Source organism: Mauremys mutica, chromosome 1, assembly GCF_020497125.1.
Source record: "Mauremys mutica isolate MM-2020 ecotype Southern chromosome 1, ASM2049712v1, whole genome shotgun sequence".
In the NCBI taxonomy this organism is placed as follows: domain Eukaryota; kingdom Metazoa; phylum Chordata; order Testudines; family Geoemydidae; genus Mauremys; species Mauremys mutica.
In genome coordinates this window covers 28787400-28807468 of record NC_059072.1, presented here as the reverse complement: position 1 = coordinate 28807468, position 20069 = coordinate 28787400, and the positions used below count along the sequence as shown (strand labels likewise).

General features: G+C 44.7%; 1 protein-coding gene across 3 annotated transcripts in view; it reads right to left on the bottom strand.

Moving 5' to 3' along the window:
- PRKAR2B (protein kinase cAMP-dependent type II regulatory subunit beta) overlaps positions 1 to 6461 on the bottom strand; it is a 169767-nt gene extending 163306 nt beyond the window's left edge. For 2 of the 3 annotated variants that reach the window (XM_045030196.1, XM_045030212.1), the window contains exon 1: positions 5971 to 6461. In XM_045030196.1, the coding sequence (XP_044886131.1) occupies positions 5971 to 6301 (331 nt within the window). In that variant the 5' untranslated portion in view covers positions 6302 to 6461. The remainder of the gene's footprint in view (positions 1 to 5970) is intronic. The other variant, XM_045030204.1, reaches the window with a different exon arrangement.
- Positions 6462 to 20069: the final 13608 nt, after the last annotated feature.

Sequence of the window (20069 nt, the reverse complement as noted above, 5' to 3'; positions counted from 1 at the left end):
TCTGCTCAGACTTGCTAGAGATTCAGAGTTTAATTCCCCAAAGATTCCGCCAATGTTGAGCATGATCCAGCCTAGGAATGAGCAGGATGTCCTGTGCAATTGCAGTTCCCAGTTGCTCCAAGCCATGGCATGTCCAGGCACCAGAATTGAGAGTAGGGTTCTTTTCTTTCCTGTTCTCTCAGTATCTCCCAGGTCCATTGACACCAACTCCATGGGTGCCTGGAGGCTCAAGCACTCATGGAAAAAAAAATAGGGGGAGCTCAGCACCCACCAGCCAAAGCTGTTTGGCAGGGCCACCGATCAGCTGTTCATAGACTGGCAGGAGGCACTCAGGGGAGGGTGGAGAGCAGCGGGGGGCAGGCGGACAAGGGCCTCGGGGGAGGAGGCGGAGCGGGGGTGGGAAGAGACAGAGCAATGGCGGAGCCTCGGAAGATGGGCCAGAGTGGGGGTGGGAAGTGGCTGAGCAACAGCGGAGCCTCGGGGGAAGGGGCGGAGTGGGGGCACGGCCGCAGGGTGGAGCAGGAGTTGAGCACCGACCTGGAAAAATAAAAGTCAGCACCTGTGCCCATGACAACATCCAGGCAGGTGCCTTAAGGTTTGTACAGGCAGAGCTTACCCCAGTGGAGTCCTACCCTGACCTGAATGGAGCATGTAGATATTACTTCATTATTTAAGTTAAAAATATAAGTTTACACCAGTATTCTGTAACTACTTTGGGAACTGAAACTGTTTATTTAAAAATAATCCATTTGAACATACTAGGTGGCTCAGTAAATTGGTAATAGGCTACTGAGCTTTTCACCTCTAGGTCACCAGTTCAAATTTAGTTCATTGACAATGACTGAAAGACATTACTTTCTGAAGTTTGTTCAATGACCTTCAGGAAATGAACTTTAACAAGCACTAAATTCAATTAAACTATATACAGAAATACATATTTCACCATTTGTATGTATTAGCATTTTCCTAGATTTACGGTTTACTCTAAAAAATTCAGAAATCTTTCTACATGGCCCTCAATTTGATAATTAAATATCATTATGATTATCTATATAAAGACTGTAGTTTTGTTTACACTACCCACTTGATTATACTGACTCATGCCTACTAATATAACAACTAGGTTATATCTGCATAACAGACCTGAAGTAATTTTTGCAACCAAACTGCTCTGTTTTGAAGTTTTAATAAACATGAAAATACCTCCTTAACCATTTATAGAAGCTAAACAAAAAGGTGACATAATTAAGTGCGTTATGATGTCAGTTTTACAAACAGTAATATCGTGAGGAAACAAAATATCACATTTGATTTTCAGGCATCCCATTTTCAAAACTGACCTGAAAACTAATAAAATGCATTTATTATTATAGTTCTCAGACTTTTCACGTGTGTAAATGTTCAGAAATAGTCAAAAGAGAAAACCTGAAACAGATTTTAATTTTACTGATTTAGAACTAGTTTATCACACTGTGTCATACAAGATGACTTGGCAATATTAATATATCTGGACATGTTCAAGATTTATACCAAGTTCTGTCTGAAACTCAGAATTCCACAGATAAAACAGTGCTATAGCATCTCTATGAACACAATGCATTTTTAAAAAGAATTTAGAATGGATAAAGTGACCAGAACAGAAAGGAGTGTCATTCATATGAAGTTGTAAGATACAGTAGAAATGTTTAACTTGCAGTGTTTTATTTTGTTATTGTGCGGATGTAGAGGGTGGACATAGCTAAAACATATAAATGTATTTTATAGTTCACATTTTCAGGAATAGTATTCATAGCAACATATGCAAATAAGAGATATGCAGATGCAAAGTCAGCCTTGAAAGAAAAATATCCAAACCGAAGCATTTTTCCTGTTAAAATACCTCAGTAAATATCCCAAAGGGCTACATAATATTGAGTGGTATATATATAACTCATGTCAATTGTGTTACTAAGAAAGCAACAACAGTGGCTCTAGAAATATCTGTAGAAAATCACATTAAGGTTGGGTTGAATATGAACTTTCGCTATAGCTGTAAGTAAATATTTAACAACAGCTGCTATAAATGATGCAACTCATTTTCCACCAAAATAAGGTTTATAATAGCATTGGCACTTCAGAACAATTTAAAGAAAATAAAAATGGTAACAATTTGTAAAAGCCAACAACATTTACTGAAGAATTTTAACTTTTCAACAGGCACATCATAACACATGATTTACTATGAATTTCAGTCTCTAAATAATCTTGGCAACATATTAAAATAAAGGCTCAATTCTCCCTTAAATATGGACATAATTCTTTCTAATGTTACTGGGACTTACTCATATGCATTGATGGGAATTATATTTATATAGATATTTACTATAAAATCTAAAAATAATTTGCATAGCAGCCAGTGTGCTTAGCAAGCAATTCTTCAAGTATACTAACGTTACGAGAATGCAGTTTAATGTTTTTATTATTTATTTTTTAAAGAAATCACATATACCTCAGATATCCATTCAAAATAAAGGTACCTTTGGCACAAGCTGATCCACAGCTTGCAAGGTAAGGACCTTAAATTTCATTTAATTTCGGTAACTAATCTAATGTACAGGGTAATGGACTTGGACTCAGGAAACCTGGATTCAGTTCCTGGATCAGCCAGAGACTTGTGTCTGACAGTGGGCAAATCTATCCTATTGCTCAGTTCACCATTTATAACAAGAGACAGTGCTTTCCAACCTCACAAGAGGTGCTGACAGGGAAAAATTAATTGACTGTGAGGTGTTCAAATACTACAGTGAATGAGAGTCACATAAGTATCTAGATAGAAACATTTATTCAAAACAAGAATTGGGGGACAATGGCAATTACATGTTCTCAACAATGAAACAATGTTCAGTTTGAATTCCCAAATGAAAAAAGGGAACATTGTCAACTTAACATTTACTTGATTTTTTTTTAAAAGCAGAACTTTCAGGTGTTACGCCTACTCTTGAGTCCCCTGCAATTTTTGTCATTTTGCGATCAAATGTTCTCAGTTGATTAAATATGTTTCTTCCCTCCTTCCTGTATAAAAGCCCCACACAAATAGGGGAAACAAACTAACTATACAAATAGTGATGCAAAAGGCAAAGGAAACAAACTGAAACAACATTTCCTAATCATTTCCAGTGTTAATAATCAAAGGTGCTACTTACAGAAGTGTAAAGTATTCAAAAATAATTGATTTTAAGTTTATGTTTAAGACCATAAAACAGTTATTAAACTACAAATCCCTCTATCCAGTTATCAATATGAGAATGTGTAGATACATGTGTGCTATTTTGAAGGTACAGACATCTATGCTAAAAGTAAAATTTTTACAAAAAAAGTTACATATAACCAGCCACTAACCATTTATTAGAACTGATTCATTAATCCCTGCCTAGTGGTTCCCAAAATATTTACATCCTGTGATCCTGAACCATTCATTGCTCCACGCTTGGAATTCTGATACAGATTATAAACCTTAGTACAAAGCATGCTTTAAAAAGACTCCAAAATATCATATACGCTTTGTTTTACAAAATTATTTTTACACATAATTAGTTAGTTAAATAATTCCTGGTTAGTCTCTTTTTTAAGCAAAACTATTTACAATTACATTCTTCCCCTAAGACCACAAAACATTGAACATAAATAAAATGTTTTTATTGTTGATTATGGATATTCACTACAATTCTTAGAAAGCTTCTTAAAATATCCTACAAACATTTACATGTGTAACACATCATAAATTCAAGCGACAATGCTGTATTTATACCATAAATATAACATACAAGCAGTCCACTTACCATGGATTAAACTCACAGACTTTTTAACATAGTAAGAGCCAGGTTTGACAGTCATGTTCAATATGAAGAAATGAAGATATTTTAATTTTTCCCCATTATCATTCTGTCTCAGCTTGCAGATACACTAACGGTTTTAGGATTTTTGCTCACCTCATAGATGACGTAATGGTTTCAGCAGAGTTCAAAACTATTACATAAATCTACAGTACCCAATTAATCGCTACAGATTCTTATAAATGACAAACCCTATTTATGTTGGGGCAAAGATTACAAGGATGTTGAATATCTTAATGTGCAGCATAACTTTCCAATTTAGATGTAAATATTATTTAAGCTAATTTATTTCCCCCCCTCCTTAAATAGCTAATTTATTTTTTCCACCTTCTTAAATATCTGACTTTCAATGATAAAATGCATATAAAAACATTTAATTTATTTACAAAGCTAGCACAGCTCAGCTGGCAAACAGCAAGCTTTTGGATACGGTTATGCAAATACACCTTGAACTTGACCTGGAAGAACCAATATTTCAATGAGCTAATGAGGTTCTTCATTTTCAAACTGTTCTCACAAAACTGTCAATGATATCAAAGACATGTTTATATTGTTTCCCTGTCCCCCCACCCCTCCTCAAATCACCACTACCAATCTACCCTTTAGTTAGCTAGTTCATAGTATGTAGTCTGAATGCTCTGCACCTTTTCAGAGACAGTTGCAGTTTGTGCCCTTGATAGATGCTTTGTCTCCTAATAAACCCTGTCAGCTACACAAAGAGAATTTTTAACTGTGGGCAGATAGGAATTAGCCTGTAGTGAAATGAAGTACTGCAACCATTCTTTGCTGTCCTCTCAGCTATGCTTAATCCTTGGGCCTTCCTACTGTGCAGGTAGTTTGAACATAACTATTAAAAGGAAATAAAAATTTTAACCTCTGGTTGTCTACCTTATGGAACACCCAGGAGCACATCTAAGTAAAATGCTTAGTTAACTTAAGTGCATTTGTACAGCAACATGTCCTTGAGCATTAAAGCACCGAAAGCACCAAAAGACTGACTTTCTATTCTATGATTCTATATCTTACTGCCTATTCATAAAACAGAAATAGCAATATACTATTTGATTAACAATAAAATATAGATTTTGCCTTCCAATATCCCTACTACAAAGAAGGGATCATTAGTCCCTCTTTAAATTACATGTCATCTCTTAGGCATAATGCAGGCCTATACACAATAAACAACATAAATATAAAATCTGGTGCAGTGCTACACTTACATACACCATGCAGCATATCTGGTGGCTGGGAGACACCCATGTTATTAAAGTTCAGTTTGACAAACAGAACGGAAGCTAACCTTCAGTTGTCTGTCATTTTGTTTAAATACAGAAGGGGTGGAACTTGCCAATAGCAGTAACTTGACAGGATGCTTCTTCCCATTCATTCTCCATCCTTCTGGCCAGCATACTCCCTACAACTTGCTTGCCCCGTTTCCTTTTTGAGCCAATCTTTTAAGAAAATGGATTTTTTTTCAGTCTTTAACATGGTACTACTCAACAGCAATAAATAATACAATTGTGACCATGTTCAGTATTTGCAGCCCCAGAAAGTGCCAGAGATACATCGAGCCTGAAGCGGGAAGGGACAGATAGGGCATCTGCCACAACAACTTTATATGCTTTGACAAAGAAAAGAAAAAACGCATCATGTCACGGTTCGTAAACTATGATTTCAAATGCAGTCCTGCTGCACCAGGGAGCTGGGATTCACTCACTGCACCTTCTCGCTCTCTCTCCACTCGCACATCATTACCCGTAGCACACAAGGCTGAAAGCACAGTAACAGTTGTGTCCTGAGCCCTTCCCCTTGCTCTGCCCATCACTCATCCTCACAGCAAGCAAGGGAGAAGCGCGCAAGGATGCTGGGCTTCATCCCGCCCTTTCAGGAGAAGGGGACCTGAATCTAGAAGTCACGCAGGCGAAGCAATACACGGTCCTGTGAAGCCAGAACTACTGGCACCCCCAGGCCGGGCAGTGGGGGCGTGCGGGGTCTCCCGGTCACTCCTCAAACACTACCGCCGCCAGCTGCCTTTCCCCGTGCAGCCCTTCCCCTCCTCCCCGGGGTATCGAGAGGACTGAGCCCTTCCCCGTCTCACCTAGTCTCGGGGGGGCGCCCGGCCCTCCCCCGACCGGGACCCCGCCCTTACCGGCGAATTCCTCCTCCTCGTCCCCGCTCTCCGAGTCGGTCTGCATGGGCTCCTCGGCGAAGCTGACCCCCCGGGTGGGGGCCCTGCGGGGCGCCAGGCTGCCCCTCTCATGGCCCGGCGCGGGGGAGCCCCCCCCGGCGCCGCTCTCCGCCGCCTCCGCCTTGAGGCGCCCGAAGTACTGGAGGGCGAACTCCAGCAGGTCCCCGGGCTGGCTCCGCAGCACCTCCACGGTGAAGCCCTGCAGCAGCTCCGTCAGCCCCGCCGGGATGGAGATGCTCATGCCGGGGCCGGCCGGGGCGAGGCGGCGGGAACCGGGGCCGCAGCGCGCGGGGGAACCGCAGCGGGTGCAGCGGGGAGCCGCAGGGGTCCGAGCCCGCCCTGGCCGCTGGGGGTGCCGGGAGCGGCTCTCTGGGAGCCCGGGAGGCGGCGGCTGCTCTCGGTTCCCCGCTCGGCTCGGCGGCGGCGGCAGCCCCGGCGGTGCCTGTAGCAGCCCCGCCCCCGCCTCCTCCCCCAGCGCCTGGGGGGGCTCGCACGCATGTGACCCGGGAAACCATGACAACCTCCCGCCAGGGACTGCGGGGCGCTGCGCCGGGCGGGGCGGGGCGCGGGCTTCCCCCGGGAGCGCCGGGCGGGCAAGAGAGGGGAAGCGCTCGGGCTGCGGGGACAGTGCGGCTCGGGGCTCTGCCTCGCCGCTGGCAGGGCAGGGGGCTCAGCCGGGGATGGTCGGAGGCGGGAGGTCAGGGTTTGCCCAGGCTGGGGAGGTACCTAATCCCCGAGGAGATTGGGACATAGGCCCTCAGCCTTCGCTCTCCCCCGGAGCTGGGCATGGCACACCATGATGCAGGGGTCTTACAGCCACGGGGGAGCCCTCCTCTTTGGGGCTTCAGGGGGTAGGTCTGACCTTCCACTCAAAGCACCAAGGAAAGGGAGGGGTTGTGCAGCTACTGGGGCAGGTGGCCTTTCCACCTTCCCTCTTACAGTAAAGCCATGGCTATGCTCCAGGCTTTGGTCCATGCAAGTTAGGTCAGCATGCAGCCACTGAAGTTTGTATATGGCCCTTGCACACTGGGCTCCTTGTGTGGGGGTGCTGCAAGTACTCACTGGGGTGCTTGTTGTAATAGTTTCAATTTAAATTGTGGTGCACCATGGGTAGGTATCCCAGCGTGCTATGTGCCACCATCCAGCATAGTGCATTTTGGGAAATTTTTGCAATGTTTTGTGGATAGTAATGACTTGCCCGGGGATCTCTGGAAGATAGTTTCATGCTGAGAGCTTGACTCCTTTTTCCATCTCATAAAGCCATTTGTATCCCAAATTTTTATGCTGTTTGTTAAAAATTCCACAAACCAGTGCAGCACTTTTTGGTTTCTGCCAGCTCTGAGAGAAGCATGAAGCCAGCAGACCTCTACACTATTCTTGTGAATGGTGCAAATCCAAAACACACGATCTGCCTGCATTTGCAGACCATGGGGAAGTACTGAAACAACAGGGAACATGAGGATTTCTTTAAGGACAGCTTGCTGAGAGATACAGTGAAGAACAATTGAAGTTTATTGGTGGCATTCACAGACCACACACACACACTGTGGAGTACCACCTTTGGGCCTGGGAAATGAGCACTGCCTGGTGAGATCATACCATAATGGAGGTATGGGAAAATGAGCAGCGGCTGTGAAAGGCCACAGTCCTGGATCTGTGTGCCCAGCTTATCCGAGTGCTCGAGTATTGGGACACCAGAGAGCTGCATTGACAGTGGAGGAGCAAGTGACCATCACAATCCTGAAGCTTGAAACAGGATTGCTACCAGTCAGTAGGAAAACATTTTGGGGTTGGAAAAAACACAATAGGGGCCATTATCATGCAAGTGTGTAGGGTCATTAATTATCTCCTGCTATGCAGGACTGTGACTCTCAGCAATATGCAAGACCTAGCAGATGGATTTGCTACACTAAGGTTCTCAAACTGTGGCAAGGCCATGCATAGCCCTATTTTGGCATGCATTCACCTTGCCACAGAGTACAGTAATAGAAAGGGCTACTTTTCTATGGTTATGCAAGCTTTGGTGGATCACAGAGGATGCTTCATAAGCAGGGCCGCCCAGAGGATTCCGGGGTCTTCGGCGGCGGGGGGCCCTTCCGTTCCGGGACCCGCCGCCAAAGTGCCCCGAAGACCCGCGGCGGGAGCCCCCCGCCGCCGAATTACCGCCGAAGCGGGACCCGCCGCCGAAGCGCAGCCCGGTCTTCAGCGGTAATTCGGTGGCGGGGGGGGTCCCCGCCGCGGGCCTTCTGGGCCCTTAGGCGGTGGGTCCCGGAACAGAAGGGGCCCCCCGCCGCCGACGCCCGGGCTGCGCGGCGGCGGCGGGTCCCGCTTCCCCGCCCCGGTCCCGCCCCCGGCGGGTCCCGCTCCCCACCCCGGTCCCGCCCCCGCCCTGGCCCCGGCCCCAGCCTCTTACCGAGCGCGTCTCCGGCGGGGCCTGAGCTCCGTCCCGCTCAGAGCCGCGTGGTGAGGGGGCGGGGCTGTGAGCTCCACGCCGAGCGGAGGCAGCTGCCCCGCCCCCTCCCCACGCCGCTCTGAGCGGGGCGGGGCTCAGGCCCCGTTGGAGCTCCCAGCCCCGCCCCGCTCACCACGCGTCTCTGAGCGGGGCGGGGCTCAGGGGCCCTGCCGGAGACGCTGAGGCTCCAGGAGAGGGGTGGAGGCAGGAGCCTCCGCTCTTCTCTTGGGGGCCCCTGCGGAGCCCGGGGCCTGGGGCAAATTGCCCCCTTTGCCCCCCCCTCTGGGCGGCCCTGTTCATAAGTATCACAATGGGCAGATCAGAGAAGGTGCATGACACTCACATCTCTAAAAACAGAGGACTGTTATGAAAGCTGCAGTTAGGAACATTTCCTGAGCAGTAGACTACTACTGGTGATATTGAAATGCTAATAGTGATTCTAGAGAACACAGCCTTCCCTTGGCTCATGAAGCCATACACAGACCACCATGATAGCACCAATGAGAGATCCAACTATGAGCTCAGCAGCTCATTGAATGTGCTTTCAGCAGACTGAAGGGACACTGGCAGTATTTACTCGCTGGAGTGGATCGTGGTAAGAAAAATATCCCCATGGGCAGAGGTGCCTACTGTATCCTGCATAATATCTGTAAGGCAAAAGCTGCTGGTGGGTTGGAGGGTAGAGGGTGAGCAGCTGTCTATTGACTTTGAATAGCCAGACACCAAAGACTATTACAAGAGCCCCATGAAAATGTATGCACTGGAGGGAGGCTTTGAAAGAACATTTTTAACAGCCACAGCAGAGTTCTGTGATGGAGTGTTCGCTGAGCCTGGGGCACTGCTAAGGATGGTGTAGTGATTGCTGTACATTTATTAAGATGGCTGGGGGGTTTCCTGAGGATATTAATTAGAGGGTGCTTGGTGTACATTTACATGTAGTGGTTGCAAACAGTTGTTGCAAACTGATAAAATGATTGATTCTTCAAAAATGTAACATTGAGTGGAAAATAACGATACAGAAGATCACTATGCAAAAAAACTCTACACATTTTAAGGGTATGTCTACACTGGAAACTTCAAAGGAACGTTCCCGCAGCAGCGCTTTGAAGTGCGAGTCTGGTTGTGCGCAAGCGCTGGGAGAGAGCTCTCCCAGCACTGCTGATAATCCACCTCCATGAGGGGATTAGCTCTGAGCGCTGGGAGTGTGTCTGAGCCTGTCTACACTAGCGCTCTAAAGCGCTCAGACTTGCTGCGCTCAGGGTGTGTGTGTGTGTGATTTTTCACCCCCCAGAGCCAGCAAGATAGAGCGCTATAAAATCTAAGTGTAGACAAGCCCTTAATGTAATAGGGTGAAAAATAAAAATTAGAAAGTAAACATTTTATGTCCATTTGAGTAAACAAATGTAGTCTGTTATGGCTAACCATACACCAGTTGTTCTCACAGCTCAGGATATGTAAAGCTGGGTTCTCCTTGCTGTACCCCACTGTGGAGTGGTAGAGGTAGTGATGTGCTCTGTGATGCCACGTTGTACATTAGGAGGTGCAGGGAGCAATGACCATGGAGGACTGCAAAGGGAGAAGTCTGGGATTTTTGGACCTATAGGTCAACCAGATAGTCTGCAGCATTTGGGTTTGCTGCCTGAGAAAACCCATTATGTCCTGGTGCATTTCCTGCTCCTTGTACTGCTGGGACTTAGTCCCTGTCCTCTTTTTCATTTTCCATGCTGTTGATCTCCTTGAGCTCTTTGTTCATGGTCTAATGCAGCAATGACTTGCTGAACATATCCTCTCTAGTTCCCTACTTTTCCCCCTCATCAGGGTCAGACATTCTGCAAGTATGGAAGTGGCATCCCTCAAGGCTATCACACCAGAAGCTGTGGATGAGAACAGACAGATGTGCCATTGGATTTACGGTCACAACAGAAAGGGAAAGTTACATTTCAAAACTTCCTCCTCTTTATTCCTATAAACACTTTTACTAAGCTATACTTATTGACACTTCAGCTTTGGAGCGCCTCTGCACAAGACCCCTGTCCAGTCCCAGCCACAGTGAGTACAGCCCACGGAGGAGAAGGCTTTTCAGTCCATCTTCCATAGAAACCAATAATAGGACAATGGCACTTAATAGTGGCGCTGCTTTCCACCATCAGTGGAGATTTTAGCTGCTCTATCACTCCTGAGGGTCACAATGGCAGAGAACACAGCTGCTACTGGCATCACAAAGCTGCCCAGGCTCATATGCTACGTTTACTACACTGGTGCCAGCTGAACTCATTGCAGAGTGGCATGGGAAAGTGTCCTACCATGGAGGAAGAAATAAGGCAGCCTTCCCCAGAAACATTTGAGAAAGGCTTGTAGAGTATTTCCATGAAAGTTTCATCGAGATCTCAGGAGGATTTAAAGGACATCCCCCATTCACATAAAAAAGTGCTCTGCATGGCCACCTCCACCTAACCCAATAGGGGAATAAAAAGCAGATCCCAGCACTACCCTTGATTGTTGTATTTCTTCTCCTATCAGTAAAACAATGAAAAGTTGATACCTTTCTCTTGTTAACTTGGGGATGGGATGGGTGTCATTGTCAAAGTTAAACGTTGTAAGGAAAATTGCATGCACACATTTACCTGAGGTCCTTCCCTTTACCAAGTTCATCCACGCTTGCCTAGAGGGACTGTAGCAGGGTCTCAAACAGGTCCTGATCTGGAGCATGGCTGGAGTTTCCCATTGCATTTCCTACCCCTCTGCCTCCTGCATATTCATGATGGGGGTTGCTGTCTTGGGCTCCTCCAAGGTATTCACAATGGTCTGTGGCATGCTGGTGGGACCTCTACCTCTATGGCATGCAGCTCATTGTAAAAGCAGCAGGTCTGCAGGGCAGCACACTATTGCTGGCCTCCCTGGCTTTATGGTATGCCTGACAAAGTTACTTCACTTTCATGTGGCACTGCTGTGGATCCCTGGCATACCCCTTTGACTACAGTCCCTGTGCAGTCTGCCCATAGATGTCCATGTTTCTATGGCTGGATCATAACTCTTTTCCCCCCAGACCCAGGAGATACAATACTTCCCGTCTACTCCAAGCAGAAGCATATCTAGTGCATGGAGCTGGTATGATCAGGTGCACACAAGGGAGAGTTGCTAGGTGTTCTTGCCAAGGTGGGCAATCAGGAAAAGGCATTTCAAAAACAGGAATGGGGGGTTAAACAGGGCGAAGGAGGGGCAGAATGCCTTCTGGGCTCTGTGATCCCAGGCAGTGGAATTTACAATTGTGACTGGACCAGTCACTGTTACAGTGAATGAGGCATTGTGGGACAGCCGCTGGCTGCCTGTTAGGATCTCCACAGGTCATTCAGTGTCTACACGTTGACCTCAGTAGGTAGATCATGGCCCAATGCCATTTGGGGAGGTGGTTTTTCTGCATTGCCAGAAACAAATTTGAGTGTGCAAATAAGTTGATGTGAGTTGCCTTGCATTGATGTAACTTTGTAGTGTAGATCAGGTCTTATTATTTGGGATATTTGGTTTAAAAGTAATCAATTCTCTTTAACAGAATTGTTGCATTTCTAGACAGAGGTGCTTTTACTGTCAATGAGGTCCAAACATTAGGATACCAGAGGTCTGAAATTCTGCTTCTGTGCAGTTAAGATCCTGTGGCACCTTATAGACTAACAGATGTATTGGAGCATAAGCTTTCGTGGGTGAATACCCACTTCGTCAGATGCATGTAATGGAAATTTCCAGAGGCAAGTATAAATATACAGGCCAGAATCAGTCTGGAGATAATGAGGTTAGTTCAATCAGGGAGGATGAGGCCCTCTTCTAGCAGTTAGGGGGGGAGGGATAGCTCAGTGGTTTGAGCATTGACCTGTTAAACCCAGGGTTATGAGTTCAATCCTTGAGGGGGGCCACTTAGGATCTGGGGCAAAAATTGGTCCTGCTAGTGAAGGCAGGGGCTGGACTCAATGACCTTTCAAGGTCCCTTCCAGTTCTAGGAGATAGGTATGTCTCCAATTATTACCTTTTTTAGTTGAGGTCTGAACACCAAGAGAGGAGAAACTGCTTTTGTAGTCTGCTAGCCATTCACAGTCTTTATTTAATCCTGAGCTGATGGTGTCAAATTTGCAAATGAACTGAAGCTCGGCAGTTTCTCTTTGAAGTCTAGTCCTAAAGATTTTTTGCTGTATGATGGCTACCTTAAAATCTGCTATTGTGTGGCCAGGAAGGTTTAAATGTTCTCCTGTAGGTTTTTGTATATTACCACTCCTAATATCTGACTTGTGTCCATTTATCCTTTTATGTAGGGACTGTCCAGTTTGGCCAATGTATGAATGACTCAGTTCACACTTCTCAAAGCTATTTTGGCAGGCTGCATTCATTTCTGTGGCATTTTCTGATTTATCTGGGAACATCCCATTGAAATGAATGGGCCACTTCAAACCTCTGTGATAAGTCTATTCATCAGAGCACCTTGGACCTGATCCTTAATGGTATTTAGGAACTCAAGTCCCATAGAAATCAAATGGGAGTTAGGCATCTATATACCTTTGAGGGCTTGGGCCCTTTCCCATACATTAGCCATTGGAGTGGAGTAGGGAATATAGGTCTCCCCTTCCCCTTATTGCCTCCATTTGGTAGATGTTTACCTCACAGGCCATCAGTTACCACCTTCCCTCCTCCACACAGTCCCTCCAGCCCTTCTGAGACCATGAGGAGGCTAGAGTGGGCAACTGAGTGGCAGTGAGGTATTTCCCAGGAAGACCCTTTGTTTTCTGCCTTCAAATAATTCCCCTCATCATTACCACCACTTCCTCAAAAAACAAGTAAAATTCACTGTCCAACAATTTTATTAATGTGGAGTTAAAGATGACCAGCAATATGAAATGTTTCAGAATATGAAATGTACCCATACTTAAATATCTAAAACCAAGAAAATACAAAATTAAGGTAAAAAGCAACAGAGAGTCCTGTGGCACCTTTAAGACTAACAGATGTATTGGAGCATAAGCTTTCGTGGGTGAATATCCACTTCATCAGACGTCTGACCAAGTGGGTATTCACCCACAAAAGCTTATGCTCCAATACATCTGTTAGTCTTAAAGGTGCCACAGGACTCTGTTGCTTTTTACAGATCCAGACTAACACGGCTACCCCTCTGAAAATTAAGGTAATATCTCCCATGCCACACAGCCTTAACTTTGCTCCCCTTGAACAATGCCCCAACCCGTCCCTGTCAGAGATCAGAGGATTGTATTCTTTTGATCATGTAGAGGACCATGGAGACAGTGCATGAAGAGTGGGGGGGAAACTTTTAGGTCTTGTTTACTAAACTGTATACCTATCCTAGGAAAGACATACAGTTTTATAAACATGAGCTACCTAAGCCTGACCTACACTTGACAACTTGGCTTTGGGCAAACAGCCCTCCCAAGGATTTGCCAAATGTTAACATGATTTTATCCTTGTCCTAAAGATTCCCTCTGGGACATCACCTTCAGTTACCATTGACTGAGCTGTGGGTACACTGTGATGTGAACCACCAGATGGCTAGAACTCCCCAGAGCAATAGTGTAGCACACAGGGCAGAGAAGGTGCATGGCACTGTGTGCATGCCAGTGCAGATGTGGGTTTCTGGTAGGCACTAAGTGTGTCTGACCAAGTGAGTGTTAGAACTTGGTGAAGCATTTCTATTCATTCCCCTTTCTTCCTGACATACTGCTACCTCCACATGCTGGCTTTCTACTAGGTGACAGCCATACTAGCAACCTTGCAATTCTACAAAGTATGAGAATTTAAGAGCAGAGGGGCCTTTGTGATCATCCACTCCATATCCAGCTCAGAATAACAAAAGGGATCCCTGTTCCCTCTAGCTCCAGCTCCACTTCCTCATATGGCAATGAGAGTTCTGGCAATTTACTGCAATTAATCTGGTTCACCAGGTCGACACCTAACACAATAAGAGTATGAAGAGAAGTGATAATATACCATTATGTTGGACATCACACAGAAATTGGCAGATTTTGCTAGGCACAGGTCAGGATTTATTTGGTTTCCATGCCTATTGCCAACTCTATGGGGAGGAGAGTCAAGGTGGTTGGGGTTGGGGGATGGTGCGAGAAATGTTACCTTAATGCTGTATTTCCTATATTTCAGAGGGGTTTACATTCATTTTACCTTAACTCTGTATGTCCTGGTTGTCAGAGGTTTAAGTCTAGATGCATTTCACATTCTGAAAGGGTACAAGGCACTGCTGGCCAACTTTGATATTCCTGAATGTTTTACATGCACTGCAAAATCTCTTTGCCTATATGGCAGATTTTAAATTTGCAATCTCTTAATGATGTAACAATTGTTTGTAAGCACCTCAAATCTGGAGTGAGCACAATAATCACTTAGTAACTTTTGACCTCCTGAAGCATCTTTAAAATACCACATTTGTTATTTTTTTTCTCTTGATGTACAAAGCAACTCTCACTGGCTTCCAAATGAATCAGCTAATAAACTCATTCACAGATCTACTGATAGTCATGAAGTCACATACTTCGAGCAAACAACAAAAGGAGCAACTGTACAGAGTCAGGTATCCTGTCATTCACCTAGTCTGCTAAAGTTTGTGATAAGATATTTTCATTTTACCAAAGCCAATTAAAAGCCCTATAGAGCCCAAATTTATCTATCATTGGTTTGCACTTCTATCAACAATCTCGAAAACTTGTAGATATAGTTCATTGATCACATTTAAACTGTTTGTCCTCAGCTTCAAGGTTCTACATAAGTCTCTATTTACATCTCTGCTCTTAATTCTTCCTATTTCCCATCTTGTGCCCTTTGCTCTGCCCACTTCTCTTGCCTTACCATTCTCTTTGTCTCCTTGCACTCGTGACAATGTCTTTTACAATGCCAGCATGATCCAACTCCTCTTGTAGGAGATAAAAGAATGCCTTGGTAGTTAAGTTTAGGAGGCTCTAGAAACCAGGTTGGGATTTTGGTTTTATATATTAGAAACAATATTCTCACTCAAATCTGTGTTCTTTGATAATAAACTTATTCTTATTTTCACTGAATATAAAATTGTTGGGTGTTAAATGGAGTGATAATCTGAGTTAGGGTGACCAGATGAGAGGAAGAACATATCGGGACACATGTGGGGGAGTGGGGGGGCAGGGGGGTCACTGGCGGAGCAACAAACAAACAAAAAAACCCCAGTGCGAAATATCAGGACAAATTACGTCCCGATAAAACATCGGTCAGGACACGGGACAAACACCTAAATATCAGGACAGTCCTGATTTTATCAGGACATCTGGTCACCCTAATCTGAGTTGAATTTTATAAACTGGTATGTACTATTCCTTTGGGAATAGCGGACCTAAGAGTTCTGTGAGTATTTAGTGGAAAGGGGTCGAGCATTCCAGAAGGAGGCTCGGAGGACTCGGGAGTTGGTGTGTGCCCCTACTACTTACCGGTACAGAGACAGTGAGGCCTGCGGAGGCCTGGAAGGCAGTTCTTGTGTTGCCAGAGGTTGGTGGTTTCAGGGAGTTGATCCACAGCAGGCACAGATAAGAATTTCTCATGCTAAAGACAAGGTGCATGTAAAGGGTTGGACTCACCCCTGTGGCGCCTCCTACTGGTTGCTCTCCGAATTTAGCTCAGTCCAGCTCCGGAGCACCCTCTGCAGGCCGGTGATCCACCTGTTCTTCTGGCCCCCGTGTCCCTTCCTAGACCCGGTGCCCCTTTCTCTGGGGTGCTGCCCCCTGGCAATAACCCCTTTCTTACTCTGTCTGGGTTTCCCCTTCCTTGGGAACCCCCCACCCTACTATCCCCACTTTGCCTCAGTAGTGGCTACTGCCCAGTCTCTATTTAGCCCCTGTTCGCTGGGGCAGACTGCAGTATCCCGTACTCATCATTGGCAAAGGGGGTTTGGACCTGCTGCCTTGGCCTAACCTTAAGTTGCCCTCTGCAACCTCCCAGTACCTTCTGCCCTCTGCTAGGCCGCAGCCTGGAGCTTTCCAGGCCAGAGCTCCCCAGCTCCTTAGCCTGTCCCCAGCCCTGCTTCACCCTAGGTACCTTGTCTCATCTACCAAGCAGCCAGGCCCATCTCTCTCTATCACCAGAGAGAGAGACTGTCTGGGCTCCTGGCTTCCCTGCCTTTTATAAGGCCCTGCTCCTCAGTTTGGGGCGTGGCCCCCAGCTGCAGCCACTTCCCTAATCAGCTCAGCCCTGTCAGTCCACTTTTTAAACCCCTTAAAACCCCAGAGCAGGGGTCCACCCTGCTACAGTGCATCACAATTCTGGATACCCTGGGAAGCATCACAGCCAGTCCATACACCTGTGCAACAAGGACTGAATAACCAGGTTTGACACAAGGTTTGGGATGGAAGGAATCCACCTCAGAAAACAGAAGCAGTGAAGCCTTGTGAATGTAATAGCCCCTGCCATTCCAGCAGCTTTGGGTTGCCAGGGGAAAATGGTCAGTAGAGTTGTATAGTAGTAGATTTACTGACCACCAAGCCCACTTGTCTCCCAGTTCACCCCTGTCATCCACATCCAAAACTTCATTTTTGGGCTGTATGGTTCCTTAAAAACCTATCAGTATGCACAAGTTCCCCAAATCCTGCCCCTTCCTATACCAAGGAACCACACTGTGGCCAAGAAAGTGCAGGATGGGTTATATATAGGATTTGCCATTAAAAAGTCTTTTATATTTTAAATGAGATAAGGTAATTGTGTAGATGTCATATCCTTAGACTTTTGTAAGGCATTTGACTCAGTACTGCATGACATTCTGATTAAAAATTTAGCAGCATACAGTATTAATAAATCTCAGGTTAAATGGATTAAAAACTGGCTAACTGATGGATCTCAAAATGTAGTTGTTATTGGGGAATCATCATTGAATAGGGGTGTTTCTAGTGGGGCTTTGCAGGGATAGGTAGCAGACCTGCCACTATTCAAAATTTTCATCAGTAGTCTAGAGGTCAATATGAAATCACTGCTGATAAAAATCTGTGGATGACAAAGATTAGTAGAGTGGGAAATAACAATGAAGCAGGGCAGTCATAAAGAGCAATGCAGATTGCTTGGTAAGCTGGGCCAAGTCAAACAAATGCATTTTAATGTAGTCACATACAAGGTCATACATCTAGGAACAAGGAATGCAAGCCATACCTACAGAATGGGGCAATGTAGCCTGGAAAGCAATGATTCTGGAAAGGATTTAGTGGTCATAATGGACAAACAATGCAACATGCACTCCCAGATTGCTGCTGTGTGGCAAAAAGGGCTAATATAACTCTTGGGTGTATAAACAGGGCAGTGGTGAATGGGAGGAGGGAATGGATTTTACCCCAGAATACAGCATTGATTAGACTGATACTGGAATACTGCATATTGTTCTGGTGTCCACATTTTTTAAAAAAGGACACCGAAAAGCTGGAGAGTCTGCAGAAGAGTCACAAAAAGTATTCAAGGACTGGAGAAAATGCCTTACAATGAGAGACTCAGAGCTCAATCTGTTTAGCTTATCAAAAGAAGACAGAGGTATTTTGTTTGTAGTCTCTAAGTACTTTCGGAAGCAGGAAACACCAGTATTAAAGGGCTTTTTATCAGAGAAGGGCATAATAGGAACTAATAGCCAGACAAATTCAAATTAGATATAAAGGCACACATTTTTAACAGTGAGGGTGATTAACCACTGGAACACATTTCCAAGGGAAATGGTGATTTCTCCATCTCTTGCTGTCTTCAAGTTAAGATTAGATGCATTTCTGGAAGATAAGGTTTCAACAACTCAAGTTATTGACCTCACTAAAGGGATGGTCTGTGATATAAAGGAGGTCAGACAGCTAGATGATTGAATGAAAGCCTTAAAAATCTATTAATCTAGTTCTTGATTTTCAGAAAGTGCTGGGTACCTTCTCTCAGAAAAAAATCACATCATTTTTGTGTTTTAAGTTGGGCAACTAACGTTGCTAGTTATGCTGAAAATCTCATGTATTGTTTTTTAAAAGTCCATGATTTTCCAATAGTATGTGTGCTGCAATAACAGTTTGCCATAGACTACAGGTCCACCTAGTCTGATGCTTCAGAAAGACAGCAAAATCCCCTTGTTATATGTCTGTGAGTTTGTGAAATATCAAGGAATATTTTGAGGAAAGTGCTGGTAAAAATGTGCTTAAAAAACAAAACCAGCACCACCACCAGACTTGTTTTCAAATACCTAAGGCACTATTTAAACCCAAGTTAGCTCTCTACATTAAATAAGAATAGTTTTGCTTGAATAAGTTTTTGTTTTGCGTGGGAAGAGGAATGGAATCTCATGAGTAATGGAAAATTAAATCTCTCCCTGAAAATCTAGTGCTCTGATCCACTGAGCTTCTGGTCTGTTAGTATTACATAAAGCCCAAGGTTTAGCTTTGAGATCTTCAAAGGACCCCATGTTGTCATCTGCTGTGTGGCAAATATGGGGAGCAAAGGAGGGGAAACAGCTGTTGGAGAGAAACATGCAATGCATGTTCTGAATTGCTCATTGGCTGCCAGCATTCCCTTCATACAACCATTGCACTACTGGTATTGCTCTTGATTTCTTGGGAACTAACTTGCCAGTGGGGGCTGAAGTGTTTGCCGTTCTAAGTGATATGCTCCCCTAGGGAAGACAGATTTTTTTCTGTGGAAATTTAGCTTAATATTTGTGCTTGGTTTCTTAGACCCTGATTCAGTAAATGACTGAAGTATCTGTCTAAATTCAACAGAACCCTTAGTCCCATTCTGAAGTGGTTTCCCAAACTGGGGCAGTGATGAAGTGTGACACTCATAAACCTGCAGAATTCTGTGCTGTGAAAATTGCCAACCTTATTAATGGAATGAACCATTTCACTGTTCTAAGTCTATAGGTTATTAAAGGATGCGTTTCTTCCACACTTGCATCGATCCTACTGGTTTAACACCAATTTATGTTGTGCTAGATTGTTCTGAGACTAACACGCTGGGCTATATCACACCTTTTGTGCATTAAGTATAAAACTTAGAAGAGAAGACATGTGGATGCCAAACAACAGAAATTCAGATGTTTGTCTTTGGTTATGTCTGCACTACAGCAGATACGGTGGCATAGCTACAGTGCTGCTGCTGTAGCACAGACACCTCCTACATCAGTGGAAGCGGTTTTTCCGTTGATGTAAATGTGACCCTAAGAACCCCTCAGTGCCAACTGGCAAAGTGTTCAGTTTGTAGCAGCAATTCCTGGCAGGCCTGATAAACTCACTACACCGAGCACTACACTGCTTTCATAGTATTTATCCATAAAGAATATCATGTGAGGTCTTAAATGAAAGCCAAGATCACACTGACCATTAATATCCCTGTGAAATGTATGTACAGACACTATATAAAAGTTAAATATTAAAAATATGTTTCTAAAAGTCTGAATTAAGACTGTGTTGATAAATACGTTTCTGCCAGCAAAGGATGTATGTTCCCCTGTCTACCTCAGTTCACATGTAAGTTAAGCACTGTAAGTCAACATGTCATTTACATACAAAAGATAACATGAGGACATGAG